This window comes from Delphinapterus leucas, chromosome 11 (assembly GCF_059928025.1).
Source record: "Delphinapterus leucas isolate spDelLeu-1000000601 "Yukka" chromosome 11, BTC_Dleu_Yukka2, whole genome shotgun sequence".
In the NCBI taxonomy this organism is placed as follows: domain Eukaryota; kingdom Metazoa; phylum Chordata; class Mammalia; order Artiodactyla; family Monodontidae; genus Delphinapterus; species Delphinapterus leucas.
The window spans coordinates 88,756,722-88,776,090 of record NC_143139.1 but is presented as its reverse complement, the minus strand read 5'-3'; the positions used below and the strand labels follow the sequence as shown (position 1 = coordinate 88,776,090).

General features: G+C 42.6%; 1 protein-coding gene across 2 annotated transcripts in view; it reads left to right on the top strand.

Moving 5' to 3' along the window:
• LARGE1 (LARGE xylosyl- and glucuronyltransferase 1) overlaps positions 1-19,369 on the top strand; it is a 590,997-nt gene that overhangs the window by 493,073 nt on the left and 78,555 nt on the right. For both annotated transcript variants that reach the window (XM_022599798.3, XM_089921262.1), the window contains exons 8-9: positions 9,790-9,902; positions 11,743-11,868. In XM_022599798.3, coding sequence (XP_022455506.1) covers positions 9,790-9,902; positions 11,743-11,868 — 239 coding nt within the window. The remainder of the gene's footprint in view (positions 1-9,789; positions 9,903-11,742; positions 11,869-19,369) is intronic.

Genomic DNA, 19,369 nt, shown 5'->3' with positions numbered 1-19,369 from the left:
TGAGAACTAGAGCCGTGCCCAGAGGAAGCTGCAGGGTAGGGGAGACAGGCCCCGCTGGAAACACTGCACAGACTCGAGAGTGCGCAGGGAGGACGGCACCCTCCTTCCTCCCACCCTCCAGTCTGTCGCGATGCTTCCGACGGGGAATCTGCCACCAGGGATCCCAGGCAGTTCCGTCTGTGATGGCCGTGAGCTCTGCATACCTCCCCTGCATACCTCCTGTTCTTTCAGCACCTGCTTGTTCCTCGTGTGCGTGAACGATTGAATGATGAAAAGATACGTAGCGTGCCCTTCCGTGTGGGTTCACTTTGTTTAAGTTGGAAACGGCAGGAATGCTCCTTGCCCTTCCACAGTCCATTAGCTCGGCGCTCAGTCAGGCTCTAGCGCACGTGCACCTGGTCCGCACTGCCCGGCTATCAGAGCCGTCTCTCCCTTCTTGGTGAGCAAATGAAACATCACCCTGTGCAGTGAAGCATCTAGCCAGGCCGGTAGGGAGATGAAGGCTCATGATTTGTTAAAAATTAAAATCTCCGTTCCAACAAGCCAGGCAGCAGATCGGACTTCTGTTCAGGGAGTAGTTATTTTTCAGTACCTGATAGAAAGCGCGTGGGTCTGTGGACCCCCAGGCAAGCTCTGTGGCGCTGTGCTCGGCTCTTGCATCTACCTCTGGCTTTTCTGAGCATCAAAACATGCTCCCTTTTGTTCAGTGGTCATTTTAAGATCAACACCTTGGACACTCTATATTTTTCCCCTATACAGATCCATAAAATACTTTCTTCAAACTGAAAGAGACAGGCTGGAGAGTCTTTAATAACTACCTTAACTACAGTAGGTTTGCACTCAACAGAAATGCCTACAAATGACGCCAAAAGACGTGTTCAAGAATGTTTACAACGGCTTTCAAAGCTGGAAGCATCCCACGTGTCCGTCAGCAAGGTAATGGATAACTAGGGTGAGATATATTCATCGTGTAGGTAACGATACAGAATTAAAGGAACGGACTACAGCAGCGTGCAGTAATGCACAGGGGCTTCCCAGAAATAACACTGAGCCGAAAGGCCCGTCATAAGAAGGGTGAATACTGTATGATTTGATTTATATATAATTCAGAACCTGATAACACTGAACTGTGGTGTAAGAATTCAGGATAATGGCAGGACAGTGGGTGTATGTGTGCATATGAGGGAGATTCTGGTCTGTTCGTGATGTTCTGTCTCTTGGTCCAGGTTCTAATTACAATGGCGATTTCACTTTATGAAAGTTCATCACGTTGTGTACTTAGGATCTGTGTACTTTTCTGAATGTATATTATGCTTCAGTAAAAAGTTTACTTATAAAAATCTTGGCTAAAAAGCATTTGCCAGCCACCAAAGCCTTTATGTTCTCAGTCCTATCACAGTTCTGTTCAGTGAGAGGGAGAGATATGGTACAATTCTGTTCTCTTAAAGGACCGCTTCCCATGACATGAGATCTGAACCCACCTCCTTTTAAAGGAACCAACCTTGCTTGCCCAGAACACACCTCTCTATTTCAGTGCCCACAGCACCTCCAGATGCTTCAGAGCAGGGACCACTGTGTTTTCCATTTCTGTGTACCTAGTGCCTGACATGTAGAAGTCGCTTGATGGACATGTATTGAATGAATTAATGAGTGAGTGAGTGACCAGCCTTTTATAAGGTCTGAGCAGCCCTTTATACTACATCCATCCACACTTTCAGAAATCCCAGCAAAGTCAGGGAAGGCTTCAGGTGGAAGGATTTCCATCTTCTCTCTCTGATAAAGAGCTTTTGAGAAAAAAAAAAACACTTATAAATTAAAAGGTTCTACTTTCGCTCTTTATGATCAAAAGTGAGTCCTAGGTAAAATCAGGGGATTTTAAAGTAGGTGAATTTTAATAAACTCACCTTCTATTGGGTCATCATGCATGAGAAGAGAACTCTAGTGCTTCAAAGCAGAAGAGAGGAAAGTCGAAATTATGTGGGTCATTGTCATAAACATTTCCACGATGAGGGCCAGCATCTTCCCCAGAGCCTCCTGTGTAGCCAACCACTCAGTGCCCACTTAAATATTTGTTTCTCTGCTTCAAGCCAATGAAGCCACAAGAAATGCTAAAGGACCAAAGAATAAATCTTCATTTTCGTGTATCAGCCCTTACAGTGCAGGTGGAGAGCTGAGAAAATGCAGGTGGAAGTGAAGGGAAAAGCAATATTCTACCAGCTTCCTGGGGGAGAGCAGGGGCGCAGGGAAGAGGTCCTGGTAAATAAGTCTAGAAGGTGTTGGATGTGGTAACCACCTCTGAGATTCGCCATATGCACACTGCTAAAACCAACACTGTTTAACTTTATTTAACCCACTATCTACTAAACTTATTTAACACAGCTAACTACCTGCTTCCCACAACACCTATTAGCATCCTGCAGAAGGCCATGGAAAACACTGCCTTGAGGAATAAAAGGTTTAATCTGAAACCTGCTCTGAACTGGTCTGAAGACATCAGGGAGCCACTTTGGACCTCAGTTTCTTCTTCTGAATTAAGGAAGCGCGTGATCAGAATTGACCAGGTCAGTTCTAGCCGTATTCCTTAGCTTGGCTGAAGGATGAAAACTGGCTCCATGGAAAGAAAGAAAGAAAGAAAGAAGACAATGGTAGAACCTCCTCTTAAACAGCAGGTTTTCATAACATGAGCTTAAGGTTGTCCATTCGCTGAAAGGGTTTTAAGGCGTTCTCCTGGCCTGCAAGAGGTGGTCCAGCACAGGCTGCGAGGTTGTGGACTCAGATGCAGAAAGAAGAGGATTTCTGTGCCATGTGGGAGGGAGAGTTGATATAAGTTAGCTCTGGAACGGTGTGCTGATTTAAATGTTTCTTGACTGCACCCCATGGTCCCTTATACCTGGTTAGAACCCACCTGTGCGAGCAGCTTCAGTCACACAGGGCCATCCTGCCTCTCCTGGCCTTGTATGCTTGGTCTCTCCCAGGTTCTGACACATGTAGTCTGGTTCTGGCCTGTGGTCTTCACAGAGTTCCCCAAACATTCACATTACTGTTCCTCCAGGAGCTCCCTGACTTGTTTTATGTTTTAGGCCACCGATTCAGCAAAGTCTCGCCATATTACTGTGGGCATGTACACAGACAAACACGCACGCCAGGAGGCAGCATGGCGTGGCTGAAAGACCACAGGTCTAAGAGTGAGACTGATTTTGCCACTCACTAGCTAAGTGCGAGCGTTAGTTTCTTCATCTCAAAAATGGGGATAATTCCATCGACCTAGCAGGCTTGTCGTAAGAGTCAGAGGTCATCTAGGTTAGGCACCTTGTCTTCAGGATACAGCAGTTGCTTAATAAATAGTAGGTGACAGTCATCAGCATTGTCACCATTTTTAGTCTGTTCTCCCTTTTACAGTCGCATTGGTAAAAATCAATATCTGGCTCATTTTTTTAAAAAAGCATTATTTTTCTCTCTCCACATCCACATCCAGCTTCCTTTCCCTGCCATATTGGCTACCGAGATGTTACTACATATTCAGTTTGGGGAAAAAAAACATTGTCCTCTGATCCACAGATGAAACAACGCCCTTCCTCTGGACCAGATGTTCACAGGAGAAGCCTTTGATTTTTAATTTATTTATTCATTTATTTATTTAGTGTTGGTCTCTTAAGCTCCCACCCAGCACAGCAGGAGAAGGTAAGGCTGTGTGAGCCCCACGCATCCCAGCCAGCTCCATTGGGAGGGCCTTTCAAATTCAAGGCATGCTGCCTCTGTGCAGAGTGCTGGCCTCCAGGGCAAAGGGCTCGCGCCACGCTCCCAGACCCCAGCAGCAAGTATGGAAAGGGCAGATCGCGCAGCAGCAAAGGCCAGAGTCCAGCTTTTTGGCACCCCTGTCCCCCTGACAGCAGGGAAGCCGTGTCAACGTCTGTCTGGGGGCACTTATTCCAAAGCCAAAGCTGTGTTGTTTCAGCTTGAAAGGGTCCAATTTCAGAAGGAGCCGTTTTCATCATTTTAACTAGGATTCGCTTAAAAAGCTTGTTCCCACATTGCCTGTGTGCACGTGATTTGTATTAATTCGAGTGGGAATCAAGCAAGTTTAATGCGTGATGATTAGGTACCTTAATGAAGAAATGTATAGTTTCCGTAACTGTTATTTACAAACTTTTAAGTACCACTTCATATTTCCAAAGGCCTTCACAGTCATTAATTAGGGTATCTCCCCAGCACCATAGGAGTTAGGTCAATAAGTAGTTAGAGTTATGTTTCCCTGGAAACGTTGTTTTGTAGCTCTTGTACAATCTGGGTACAAACTCCCGACCTTTGAAGAAACAGGCAGATTCTGTTGTAAGTACATATTCGTTTGATTCTATTTGACAGGTTCAACAGACTCCTTAGCTGCCTAAGAACGTAATTTACTCACGTGATTGTTCTTGGGATGGATTTTCTTTCCATCAATTTCCTTTCTTCCTGTGGGTTGTATCCCTTAGTGGCCACTTGCAATAACCCCAAGGGACATCTTAGTCATGCTGGTGGTGACACCCTAAGTGACTATTGACAGAAGACTAAGAAGCAATATGGACCTGGCAATATGTCACAATTTTTAAGTGTCCAGTGCATTCTACACGCACAAGGAGATCTTTAGAGAGACCAGTGAGTTCAGGCTCATAGAGGAGTTTTGGGTATGGACATTTATTCTCAATGAATATTTCTCAAGTCAGCAATATTGAGTACTGTTCCTACTGTACTCAGTACTTTTTTTTTTTTTTTTGCTGTACGCGGGCCTCTCACTGCTGTGGCCCCTCCGTTGCGGAGCACAGGCTCAGCGGCCATGGCTCATGGGCCCAGCGCTCCGTGGCATGTGGGACCTTCCCTGACGGGGGCACGAACCCGTGTCCCCTGCATCGGCAGGCAGACTCTCAACCACTGCGCCACCAGGGAAGCCCAGTACGTTTTTGTTTTTTTTTTTTTGATGTCATAGAATCTTTACTTCAAGATAGGAAATAATAAATCATGGCATATACCAGATGCTTTTAAAGATATACTTTTTAAGCCCTTATAATCATCTTGGAGCTAATGTGGGATTGTCCCCTTATTGCAAATAAGGAACTGGGGCTCAGGATCCCAGTGACTTTTTTAAAGAGATGTTGCAATAAGTGATCATATCAGGCCTCAAACCCAGGACTTATGTTTCCAAGTCCAGCACAGTTTTCATGTTAGATACAGCTCCCTTCTGTGATAGCTACAAAAATGCCTGTGTTGCTGGAATTCATTCTACTGCATCAGTATGAGGATACGGGGACATTTATTACACAAATAACCTGTGGTTAATTGTAGATTTATGAGCAAAGACAAATGTTTTCACCCATGCTAGACAACTTTATGCAGCCTCTTTTTAATTGTCTTTTTTGAGAGAAGAGAGGGAAATGGGTCATTACCTTTTAAGGTCTGCTATTCAAATGTGGTAGAAAAGATCTGCTGCCTGATTGACATTCACAGCCCTGAAGGGAGAAGTCTGTCGGGCCTGACCTTCAGCAGGTAATCCTCTGCCTCTTTTATTTATTATTCTTTTCTTTTCTTTTCTTTTCTTGGGGTACGCGGGCCTCTCACTGCTGTGGCCTCTCCCGCTGCGGAGCACAGGCTCCAGACGCGCAGGCTCAGCGGCCATGGCTCACGGGCCCAGCCGCTCCGTGGCATGTGAGATCCTCCCGGACCGGGGCACAAACCCGTGTCCCCTGCATCGGCAGGCGGACTCTCAACCACTGCGCCACCAGGGAAGCCCCTCTGCCTCTTTTAGATTTCAGTTTCGACATCAGTTATTTCAGGAAGCTTTTCCCTAATGGTCCCTCCACACCCAGATCACAATCAGTTCCCCTGTCCCCGGCTCCCCACGGTTCTTCACACATCTCCTGTCACTGTTTTCCATTTTCTTGGTTACCCATCTCCCTTCCCTGTTAGGCCTTGCTCCCCAAGAACAAGGACTATGTTTTACAAACTAAGTCCCCAGTTAACCCAGTGAATAGAACTGTAGGAGTTACTCAAAAGGTGCCTCTAAAATGAATTGTGTGTACATTATATGTCAACATCTGTATGCGCTGCAGTGTGCTCACCACCAAAAGTTTAGTTTCCACCCATCACCCTACAGTTGACCCCTTTTATCCATTTCACCCTCTCCACCTTCCCCTCTGATAACCACGACTCTATTCTCTGTATCTATGTGCGTATAATGTTGTACACATGAAATTTTATATAGTGTTATAAACCAATGTTACCCCCATCAGTTTTTTTAAAAAACAAATTTCAGTTAGGTTGCACATAGTAGGTGCTCAACAAATAACTGTTGACTGAGTGAGTAAAAGAAGAGCTGTGAAAGGCACTTTAAATGTAGACTCCATGAGTCTCTGTGATGGCCTAATTTGTAAGAGAAAAGGAAGATGAGGCAATTCAAGATGTTTCAAGACAAATAGCACCATCAACACAGCAATCCTTGTACAACATGGGAGGCTGTACCCCAGCTGAGCGCTCGGAAGTGTGCCCAATGAATTGGGATTAGGATGTTTATTGCAGCATTGTTTATAAGAACAGAAACATGGGAAACAGCCAAAATGTCCTTCAGCAGCGGAATGCACAAGTAAACTGTGGGGCAGCTATACAAGGAATGAATAAAGTGATTACAATGAATAAACTAGATGCTGAAACCGTAACATGGTTAACTCTTAAAAGCCATAACATTGAGTGAAAAGGTAAGTTAGAGTAGAAAATATGCACTGGGAAACATACTGAAAATGCCATATATTGTTTATTAATATATGCATAGAGAATACAAATTGAAAAAAACATGCAGGGAAATGAAACCCAGTCACTCCGGGATACTGGTTACCCTTGGGAGAGGGAGGGCTACAGTGAGATGGTGGAGCTTCTCATTTACCTGTGACATTTTATTATGAGCAGCAAATGTGGCAGTATATTAACATTTATTAAATCGGGGTGGTAGGTATTTGTCATATTAGTTTTGGTACTTTTCTGTTAGTTTGAAATAGTTCATGCTTCTAAAAGTTAAATTAAAATCACACAAAGGAGAAGGTTGGGTAACTGGGAGAAGGACCCTACATTTCTGCCTTTAATCTTCCGTTCTGGACCATCCCCCCACCTCTTTTCAACTAGCCTGGCAAACTGTATGGAGTCACATCTGCCACTTAGGACTTGCTAAGTCTTAACACCATTTAAAAGCATCAATTCTCAGCTCAGTCTCCAGAGACTGATAGATCTACCATTGATGCCTCCAGAGGCTTCAAAATGTGCATAAGTATCTTTGGTCATTGTTTATAGTTTCTGCATTCCTCATTTTTTCTATATATTGGAGCATCTAGCCCTAATTCTAAATCTAGTTAGCATTAGTTTCTGCAATAAGATTTAGTGGAATTCTCTTTCATATGTGTGACTGGAATCTATTTTCTTGGATCCGTCACTATATTCTCTTGTTTTGTAACGCTGTCAATTTTTCTTTCCTTTCTCCCCCAAAGAAGCAATCAAATAATACCCTTGTGGTGAATTTTGCTATTTCTAAAATTCCTCCCGTGTTTGGGGAACACTTTCAGTGGTGTGCTGGACCTAACTCCCCCTAGCTCAGGAGGGCCAATTGTGCTCAGTCCTTCCCAACTGCTTGTTTGATGTCATCACATCAGTAACTGGAAATCGGCCACAATGAGAGTATTTACACCATGGCAATCAGCAGTCGCTACAAATCAAGGTTTGGGGTGTTTTTCCCCTGAAGAGCTAGCTGGTGGTTAAACATTTACCAGCCTACCACTAGGGGGCGTGGCAGTTTTCTGAGTTTGCAAGGCAAGTAGCATTTTCCTCCTTTTACCCAGGTAGAAACCAAAAGTCAGAAAAGGAGAAGGCCTTGGCCTGAGTCACAGAACTCCCCAGAGGCATTGCTGGGGCTCTGGTCTGTGTGGTATAGCTGAAGAAGCACCAGCTTTGGAGTCAGGCAGATCTGAGTTTGGATCTCGTAGAGCTGCTCTTGTACTGTGAACTGTTCAAGTGTCTGACCCACCCGCCCCCCTCAGTTTCCCCACCTGCAAAATAAGGATGACGATATTTACCTTATCGATGTGCAAAAAACCTAACAAAGCACAAGGGAGATATGCAATAAATATGATTTGCCCTCCTGACTTACAAGTTCAGATCTCTGTGTATTATCCTATTCTTCCCATAACCATATATATTTTATTTCAACTCTCTACCTGAACAAACACCTTTCACTAAATAGTGAATATACTTTTGGGCTTCCCTGGTGGTGCAGTGGTTAAGAATCCGCCCGCCAATGCAGGGGACACAGGTTCGAGCCTTGGTCCGGGAAGATCCCACATGCTGCAGAGCAACTAAGCCCGTGCGCCACAACTACTGAGCCTGCGCTCTAGAGCCCGTGCTCCGCAGCAAGAGAAGCCACCACAATGAGAAGCCCGTTCGTGGTAACGAAGAGCCACCACAGCCAAAAATAAATAAATAAAAAGTTTTTTAAAGAATAGTGAATATACTTTTTCTCCAAGTATGTGCCACTGGAATAAGTAGAAAAAAGTCTCAGTGTTGACATTTATGTGTGATTTGGGGAATCAGTTTCTTTCCGGCAATCTTAGAAAGTGCACTAGGTATCAACTAAGATCATTTTTCAGCTGCCTGGAGTTTTCTCCACAGACTGCTCTGCTGAGCTAAGCTTCCTGAGGAGTATTGATTGGGGAGGCCGTCACGGCCACAATTCCACCCACCGGAGTAACTGCGGTGGCCTGCAGGGACATTCTCTCGGCTGTTCGTGCTCTGTGCTCTGTACTGTCTCTGCATGCTCTCACCGACCTGGTGGTAGACATTTGCTCCTAAGCCATTCAGCTAAGCCAAAATGTATTTTTCTTTTTAGACTTTTACTAATGTATTTTTATCTGAATAATACATTTAGTTGTTTTTAACATTTTAAAAAATACAAAGGTGTATACAATGGCAATTTCCCTTCCTAGACAATCCCCCCCTTCATTCAGGTCCCTCCCCATGAAAACTAACCGCAAAAAAACTGACTATTAGTATCTTATGAACCCAAAGGCTCTTGGAGCCCCATCTTGAACACCCAGCATCAGCACAGCCTTCACCATAGTTTCCATCTGTGTTGATTCTGTTGGACCAAAGAAGTCTGTTGAAACCAGGAATACTGCAACGAGCTCATATGGCTTATCAGTAGGTATAAAGCAAATTGGCAAAGACATACCCAGAATAAAGTCAGAGAGGATCTGCTTTGTTTCTATAAAGATAAATGGCATATGTTGTATAAACACCATCCATCAGCTAACCCTAGGTAGGTTGTCATATATCTGGAGAAGAACGTAAGAGAGAATCTGTGCTTACAGGTGATGTACTATGTGTCAGGTGCAGTGCTAGGCTTCTTCTTTTTTTTTTTTTTTTTTTTTTTGGTGGTAAAATAAGCATAAAAATGCCGTTTTAACCATGTTTAAGTTACAGTTCAGTGGCGTTTGGCGCATTCACGTTGTTGGGCAGCCATCAACAGCGTCCATCTCCAGGGAGTGCTGGGCTCCTTTGCCCGTCTCACTTAGTCCTTGGGACGGCTTCTGAGGTCTGTGTTAATGTTCTCCATACAATGAGGATATTTCAGAGAGATTGTTTAACGTCTCATCCTGAGTACCCGGCAGAGCCTGGGGTGAATCCAGATGTGTTCATCTCCAAAACACGTAGACAGGCGTGCCTGGCTGTCTCTCTTACTGTCGTTTTTTTTCCTCTCTTCCATCCTGTACTGTTGTCTAGGGGTGATCCTGCTGCTTCTGGATAAGCTGCGGAAGATGAAGTGGGAGCAGATGTGGAGGCTGACTGCAGAGAGGGAGTTGATGGGCATGCTCTCCACGTCCTTAGCTGATCAGGTAAGTAGGCAGCTTAGAAGGTACGGTTATTCCTGAGCACCCTGCTGCTGTGTCTCAAACTTGCAGGTGGCTGAGTCTGCATTATTTTTCCAGATCTGTATGACTGCTTACTTGGATAGATCTGCCTTGTACTTGCCAGCCTGAGACGACAGCAATCCCCTTAGTTCATTCCCCTTGTTCGTTCGTGTGCGTGTTCAGCAGACTTGCCCTGCACACTGCACGTGCCAGGGAATATGTTCAGAAATAGGATTACAGAGATAAATGAAGGACACAGTCCTTGGCCTCAGAGAGCTCATAGTTTATTGAAGAAAAGTCATAAGTAAATGATAATTTGGTGTGTTAGGAGGTCACAGTCTTCATCTTGGTGCAGAATATCTAGTACCTGCCCCCTGAGACTCCAGAATACCAAGGCATATTTCCCAGACAAGATTCCATTTTCCTTTCTGGCAAATAGAATCTAACTTTTGAAGCAAAGCCTTTTGCTTAGATCCTATACTATGACCCCATCCTCAAGGGAAATGCATTTAAATAGAAGGGACAAACCTCCTTGGCTGGTGAAACCAGCTTTTAATCCAGGCAATCTGAAAAAGCCCATGAACTCCACCAAACTATTAACATAAATTCATTAAAACCCCATTTCTCATGTTGGCTGAGAAATACAGAGGCCTGAGCCTTTGACCTTGAATCTACCAGGGTCACACATCTAGATTATGAGTTTCCCATGGTATAAATGGCCATCTTGAAATGTAAAGACGATTTCTCTGAGTTCTCTGCATTTTATCCTTTCCTGTTTAACCGAAAAGCAAGCTCACTCTCCCTGTTTTTGTTCAACATTCAGTTGTCTGATTTGTTGAATTTTTGCAAAGTTTTCTAATGTGGAGGAAACAAGAAACTCTGTGGTGGTAGTTTACTAATTTTTTTTAGCATTGTTGTTATTCTGTATTTCCCGAGCAGCCAGAAACTAATTCCCTTTTTCAAACGTGAGATATGGTATAATGAAGGAGTTAAAAATTACCCAGGTAGCTGTTTGAAACCTGAGGGGAAAATTGTCCTCCATCATCATATTTCAAGTCAGGTCATAATGACTTGAGTGTGTCCCCAAAAGCTAGCAACTGCCTGTCCATGTCCAATGAGGATAGTTTACTCAGCCATCGCATCGCCTTCTGCGAAGGCCCATAATTCACCTCCCGACACCACCTGTCAGCAGCTAGTTAATACGTGTGGCCTGGCTGGTGCAAGAGCTTGGAGAAGAGCCGGCAAGAAGTAAAGCCTCCCTAGAAAAGTCAGAGTTGGACTTGGAAATGCGGAGCACGGGCACAGGCACCCTGGCCCGCAGGAATCCCAGGTTGCATCCATCATCGAGTCTGCCCAGCGCCCCAGGGAATGCTGCTGAAGCAGGATATATAATTTGTCTCAGCCCCTCAATAAGGAGGGCAACCTGTCGTCACGCAGTTTCCTCTCCAGGAGGCTCAGGATGGATGACAACAGAGTTCCTCGGTGAGGTGAGAAGAGGGGCGGAAAAGTGACTTCATTTATTTTATGCTGGCTCGGGTGGAAAAGACGCTCCGTGTCTGCCCCCTTTGCTGGACGGTGCTCACTGAGACCAGCAGGACCCGTGAGCTTCAAGTCAGTGTGAGGCATTCCCCCCTCTCTATCCAAACATGACTGCTTGGTTTCTAGAGATAAAAGGCAAGGGAAATGCCCTGCAGTGCAAGTGAGCCTGTGCTCCGAGCCGGAGGCTCAAGAGATATTGCACAGGAGATGCGGTGCCTCAAGAGCCAGCATCACAAGCTGAGCCCATCTGACTGTTTTGACTGTGTCTCTGGCTTTTATCCCCTAGGATATTTTCAATGCTGTCATCAAACAAAACCCCTTCCTCGTGTATCAGCTCCCCTGCTTCTGGAACGTGCAGCTGTCAGACCACACCCGCTCTGAGCAGTGCTACAGAGACGTGTCTGATCTAAAGGTAGGGTAAGGAAGGCCCTGGTGGGCAGTGGCAGAGGGAAGCTGGATGGGGCAGCGCCCTTCAGGGGGATGATTGGCTCGGAGCTTTGTGTGCAATGTGGTGAGAGAGAGAGAGAAGGGTGCAGAAGAGCAGAAAGAATGGGCTTTTATGCTTTGTTTTGTTCCCCCCCACCCCGCCCTGTTTTGGCTTTCTGGAAAGCATCAGGCCTCCCAGCACAAGAACCAGCGTGTGTGGTTACTCTTCCTGCTACCTGCTGCTGGCTGTTTTGGTTCATGTTGGCTCCCCAAATCCAGTCATTTAATTCAAATGAAAACATTTATTGAGGGCCTCCTTTGTGCCAGGTGCTGTAGATATGGATATGAATGACTTCTTTTCTACTTTCAAATCATTCTTGGCAGAGAGGAGCAGAGAAACATGTAAGGAAATAAATGTAAAAAAAGATGACAGATGCTATGATAGTTGTGGATGAGGTGAGATGCCAGCAAGGAGACAGGATAGTGACAGAAAAGCCTTTATCATTGGTCTCCAAGTACCAAACACAGTGGTAAGGCCTGACAGGAGATAGACAAAGAAGAAGGGGTGTGTGTATCAATTACCTACTGCCACAGATAATGCTGCGTAACAAACTATTCTAATAGGGGCTTAAATCATCAACCGTGTATTTAGTTGATGAGTCCACAGGTTGACTGGATGGTTGTCTGATATTCACTGGCTTAGCCAAATGTCTGTGGTCAGCTTCAGATGGGGTGGCTGTGGCTAGGGCAACTTGGTTCTCCTCCAGTGTCTCCTGTGTCCTGTCAGCAGGCCAGTCTAGCTTGTTCTCATGGCAAAGCAGAGGTGGAAAAGGAAGCCCTAGGGCACACAAGGAAACCCAAGTCCTTTTTGCTGACATCCTATGTGCCAAAGTAACTGTGTGGCTGAGCCCAGAGTTAAGGGGTGTGTCAGAATTCCCTACTTATAGTCGTGAAGGGTTGAAAGAATGAAGAACTGACCTCAGCTATTAAATGACAGATTAATGATTTGAACCCAGGCCTGTCTGGCACCAAGTGTGTCTGCCCTCTGGCTGTAACAGAAGAACTAGATACATGCATCCATAGAGTGTTTGCTTCATTTAAAATTTATGCCCAGGTGATGATGTGGTAACAATAATTGCAAGTTATAAAAAGGAAAAAGGGACCCAAACCTTGCTTTTCGAACAAGTCAGGCTTCTCTTATTGGTTTCTGGTCCATATCCGCATTATGTACATATTATGTCTTATTTATAGTCACAGTTTACATGGAATTTTGTATTCTCCCATTGCTTAGCCATTCTGGTTACCTTAGCTGTTTTCAAACTTTCACAAATATAAATATTGAACAGCTCAAAGTTCACACCTTCTCAGGAGTGAAATCACAGAGTCAAAAATAAAGAACTGTTTTTTAACGCACTTGAAGTTCATTGCAAAATATTTAAAACAGAAGTACCTGCATTATTCATTCTTTAAATCGGCATTTATGATATTCCTTCAATATGTCATGTATTTGTTAGACATAAGGAAAATAGATGAAATGCACGGGAATATTTCCAAGAATATCATAAACTAAAAGTTCAGAGGGGAGGAAAATAAAACCAACCCTATAAAGAACACCTAAAAATGCTGCATAAATTTTTTTAATGTTTTGAAAGCATAGCTGATCAGTTCATAAATTAAATGAAGTAATAAACAGAGGCCAAAAAACAGTAATAAAGTGTGACTCCAGAATGATAAGCAAAAAGCAGCTGCATCTGACATTTGCTGGGTATTTGCTTATCCTTGGCGTCTGGGAGCCTTGTATAAATGTAGGTAGCTGTATAATTATTGTTCAAACAAGGGAATGCTACCATGGGTTGCACTTGGATAATAGGTCTAAATCAAAATCAGGCAACCCATACGTATAGCCATTCCGTTGAAATGCTATGTGTGGGAACTTGGGCCCCAACATGAAAAAACACAATTAGAAGACCCTGGCATAAAGTCAGGATCCATGAAGAGTGACGTCCTCAGTAGATAAACAGTTTAAAAACCCATAGTACAGGAGGAAACCGTAGAGATCGTTGCCTGTTTCATTCTTTGCTTTTGGTGGAATAAGGGAGAAATGTTTCCCCTGAGAATTCCTAATTTCAAGCCTGCGCTCATATTATTTGGGGAGCTAAAATTATATGTGTAGGGCAGAAATACAAAGAAAAAAATGAAAAATTTCCAGACCCCTGGGAGAAACAAACAGAAATCTGACCTTGAAGAATACTCTCAAAAACAAGACTTCAGAATCCTTCAGGTGGAGTTTCTAGAAAAATGAGTTCTCAGTCAGTTATCACTGAACACAGAAGGAAGTAAGCTACCATGCGAGAGGGCAGAAACTGACCACAGAATTAAACCTCAAAGACTACAAGTATTAGACTCATCAGGCATGAAACATAATACAAGCATTTGTATTGTATAAAAAATAAAAAAGGAATATTGAAAGTAGGTTAGAGGAACAAGAGATTCTCAAAGATGAATAGGCCTATTTAGATCAACTAGGACTTGTAGAAGTGAAAAATATAATTATTGAAATTATAAATTACATAAATGTGTTAAGCAGTAGATTAGACCCAGCTGAAGAGAGACTTAGTGAACAGGAAGAGATATCTAAGGAAATTACCCAAAACACGCACACTGAAAAAAAAGAGGTAGAAAAATAAAGGGAAATTAAGGTATTGGGATATGTCTAATTAGATTATCAGAAGGAGATAAAGAGAAAATTGGAAGTGAGGCATCATTGGCTGGGGTGGTGAATGGGAATTTTTCAGAACTGTTAAAAGGTATCCATAGATACAAGAAGGATTGTGTTTACCAAGCAGTGTAAAGAGAAAGCCATATTTAGACTCACAGTAGTGAAATTGCAGCACCCTAAAGAAAGTTGATTTTAAAAATAGCCAAAGAGAAAAGACAGATTCTCTACAAAGAAATTCCACATGTGTGATGAGAGTTCCAATGGCGGAAGCCAGAAAAGAGTAGAAAGAATATCTTCAATGTGCTGAGAGACAGTAACAACACACTGTGTACCTAGCAAAACAATCTTTCAAACATGAGAGAGGAATATCGAGATAAGTAAAAACAAAGAGAATTTACCACCAAAATACTTACACAAAGAAACGTCCAAAGGAAAATGTACTTTGGAACCCTTTGGAAAATGATTTCAGATTCAAAAAGGAATGTTGAACAAACAAATTAGAAATGTATTGAAACTCTGAACAGTTTCTACATGATAGCAGTAGTAGTAATAATAATGTAATTTGTTTGTTTAAAAACATTATACCTAAGTTATCAGGCAGTGACATCATGTAAGTCAGGAGGGAAGTGATGAGAATTAAAGTACTCTTTGAGGTCATTGCTTTGTTGAGGAGGGGGATGAGATATTAAATTTAGCTGCTAAGCTAGGTATGCACGCTAACATTTCAAGGTTAAGCTCTAAAAGAATTGGAAAAAATGGGTGGGATGGAATGGAATAAGAAAAACCAAAAAAACCAACCAAAATACCTCAATCGTTTAAAAGAAGAATTAGATGCAAGAAAAGAAAAATAAATAAGAGCATAGAAAAAGTAGGGGGGAATAGAGAACAAGAAATCAAAATGATATAAATAAGTCCAGATATATCAATAATCAGATAAACTAATTTTGCCAGTGAGAAGATAGGTTGTCAGATTGACTAGGAAGCAATATTCAACATATGCTATTGATAAGAGACATGCCTGATACAAAACTACCCAGAAAGGTTGACAGTAGAATTATGGGAAAAGAATATCAGGCAGATATCATCCCAGATAAAACTGGGTGACTGTCTTGATATCAGACAAAGCATTGGTAGGTACAGAGATGGTCACAACTTAAAAACAAAAAATTCACTAAGAAGATATAAATGCAGATTCGTTTACTCAATCTCTTAATGTTTTTGAGCCCAGCGATTCTTCCGAGTTCTAGGAATACAACAAAGATTAAAGCAAACAAAAGCCTCTCACATGTGGAACTTTCTCTCTAGGAGATAAAGCAGGGTTATAGGAGATAATAAGAGAATACTGTGAACAAAATTATGTCAATAAATTTGAAAACTGTGAAAGGAACATATTCCTAGAAATGTATAATTTATCGAAACTGACTTAAAAAAATATAAAGTCTGGATTATTTTCTAGTCATTAAACTTTCTTACAAAGAAAATTGTACCCCTAGATACATAGTGAGAAGAAGATGTTCTACCAATTTTTTTTTTTTTAATCAAAAGGCATTTCCAGTTTTTAGTCAACTTTTCCAAGGAATAGGAAAAGAGGAACACTTTTTAACTCATTCATTGAGGCCAGGATATCCTTGATACCAAAACCAGACAAGGAGATTACAAGAAAGGAAAATTACAGGCCTATCTCATTCAGGAATACTGATGTAAAAATCTTAAGCAAAATATTAGCAGACTGAATCCAGCCATGTATAAAATAGATCATACATCATGGCCAAGTTGGTTTATTCCAGGAATTACAAGAGTGATCTAACATTGAAAAAAATCCACAAGTGTCATTTAGCATCTTAATAGATTAAAGGAGAAATACCATCTGATTATCTAAATAGATGCAGGAAAATTATTTGATAAAACTAAATATTCATTTGTGACAAAACCTCTTATGAACAGAATCTACTGAAAACCTACAGCAAACTTTTGCTGAGCCTTTGCTTAGGGTTCTGCTAAATAATTAAAAGAAAACAGGGTGCCCACGAACAACCACACATTTATGGAAATTTGATACATGACAAGGTGGCATTGCTGGCCATTGGAGAAAGGATGTAATTTTCTGTAAATGGTGTTGAGACACCTGATTATGTATGATAATCAGGAAAAACTGAAAATGGGTCCCTGTCTCACACCATATACAAAACTTACTCCGATGGATTAGAGACTTCAAAGTGAAAGGCCAAATTAAATGTTGATTTTTTTAAAATTAGGAAATTAGCCTATGACCTTAGAATAAGGAAAACACCAAAAGCATATATCATAAATGAAAGGGTCAATGAATTCAACCACCTTGAAATTAATAAATCCATCAAAGTGGCATCAAAAAGAGAAGAGAAAAAAAGTTTCAACATATACAACTAAGGACTAGTAAACAAAGTATACAAAAAATTTGAAGAGAAATGTGTAAAATATGAATTCATTTCACAGAATTGCAAGGAAAATGGCCAATAAACACTTGAAAAGATGTACAACCTCTTTGTTAATCAGGGAAGTGAAAATTAAGACCACAAATAATTGAAAAAGTGGTACTAATGAAGTCTCCTTTAACAGTAGGAACTCTCCTGTAGTGTTGATGGGAGTGTAAATGTATACAACCAAATTGGGAAAACACTTTGGCACCATATTGTAAACTTGAAGTAACACCTATTTTACAATCTAGGGCTTGGATGTAACTGATCAAAAATTGAGACGTGGATGACTTCCTGCAGAAAGCACTCCACCAGCTACCAGCGGGCAAATGGTGACAGCTTGACGTCAGGCCATGTGTCCTCATAACAAATGGCATTGTTTGACTAGGCAGTGGCACAGTAGACTTAAAAGCTCAAGTCTTTTTTTTTTTTTTTTTTTTTTTTTTTTGCAGTACGCGGGCCTCTCACTGTTGTGGCCTCTCCGGTTGCAGAGCACAGGCTCCGGACGCGCAGGCTCAGCGGCCATGGCTCACGGGCCCAGCCGCTCCGCGGCATGTGGGATCTTCCCGGACCGGGGCACGAACCCGCGTCCCCTGCATCGGCAGGCGGACTCTCAACCACTGCGCCACCAGGGAATCCCTCAAGTCTTATTTTCATATCAAAAAGAAAAACAATAAACTTCCACAAAAATCAGTGCAACTTAAAACCTTGGCAGGCCTTATTGAAAAAGGAAGGAAATTCTGACAGCTTACAACGTGGATGACCTTTGAAGACATGCTAAGTGAAATACTCCAAACACAAAAGGACAAATATTGTATGACTCCAGTTATATGAGATAACTAAAATACTCAAATTCATAGACACAGGAAGTAGAATAAAGGTTACTAGGAGCTGGGGTGAGGGGAGAATATGGAGTCAATGGGTACAGAGTTTGAGTATGGAATGATGCAAAAGTTCTGGAGATGGATAGCGGTGATAGTTGTACAACAGTGTGAATGTACTTAAGGGCGCTGAACCATACACTTAAAAATGGTTGAAATGGTAAATTGTATGTATATTTTACCACAATAAAAAAAATCTGGGGCTTCCCTGGTGGCGCAGTGGCTGAGAATCCGCCTGCCAGTGCAGGGGACACGAGTTTGAACCCTGGTCCAGGTAGACCCCACATGCCGCGGAGCAGCTAAGCCTGTGCGCCACAACTACTGAGCTTGCGCTCTAGAGCCCGGGAGCCACAACTACTGTAGCCCGTGCGCCTAGAGCCTGTACTTCTCAACAAGAGAAGCCACCACAATGAGAAGCCTGAGCACTGCAACGAAGAGTAGCCCCCGCTCTCCGCAACCAGAGAAAGCCCACACACAGCAACGAAGACCCAACACAGCCAAAAATAAATACAAATAAAATGAATTAAAAAAAAAAAATCTGGGGGTGGAGGGACCTTGGCAAGTGTCCTATGAAATTGATTGTTTTTAGGAGGATTAGTATGAGTTTCATTAATGAAACCAGTCATAAGCCAGTATATTTGGCATGATTTCTGAGCACCTCTAAATTGGCAGCCACAAAAAGGAAAAGAAAAAGCTTCGTAAATTAGAGGAGACTCTTCATTTGCAAACTTTCAACTTCTATGTATTGTAGATGCCAACAAAGCTTGGTCTCCAAGTGTATGTCCCATCTGCCCACCACATACATACCAATGTGTTCATGCTGCCGTATTTATTGAGTGATTACTATATGCCAGGTACTGTTACAGGTCCTAGTGATGCCACAGGAAACTGAACAGACAAAGCCATTGGTCACGTGGAGTTTAGGTGCTGGTGTAGCAGATGGCTGTGCCTCTTTGGCATTGCTTAGTGTTGCTTAATTATTGTCACTTTGAACCTATCAAATGAAATAATTTGTGAACCCCCTTTGGCAGCCTCTTCTATATGCGAATAGAGGAGTTTCCATCAAATGACAAAACCATGAAGATAGATTTAAACCAAGTTTAATCCATATCTTCTTAGATAAACCTAAAAAAGAAGTCATTTTATCACTGATAGCTTATCTAACAAAATCTGACACAGAACCCTAAAATACAGGCAATATATGAAAGGGGAGCTGCCCTGGAGGTGGGGAGAGGCTTAGGGGATGAAGGAGAGAGACTGGAAAGCCTGAGCACCACCCTCTGGGTCATATCAGGGTCTGGACATTGATGAAGAGCTGGTCCAAGAACACAGCATGTCTGTAGGTCCCTCCAGGCCAACGTGGGCCTCAGATTCCAGGGAAAGGTGTATCTTTGTTGTTTTCTTTCTTCTTGATTTTCTTTCTTCTCTTCCTCC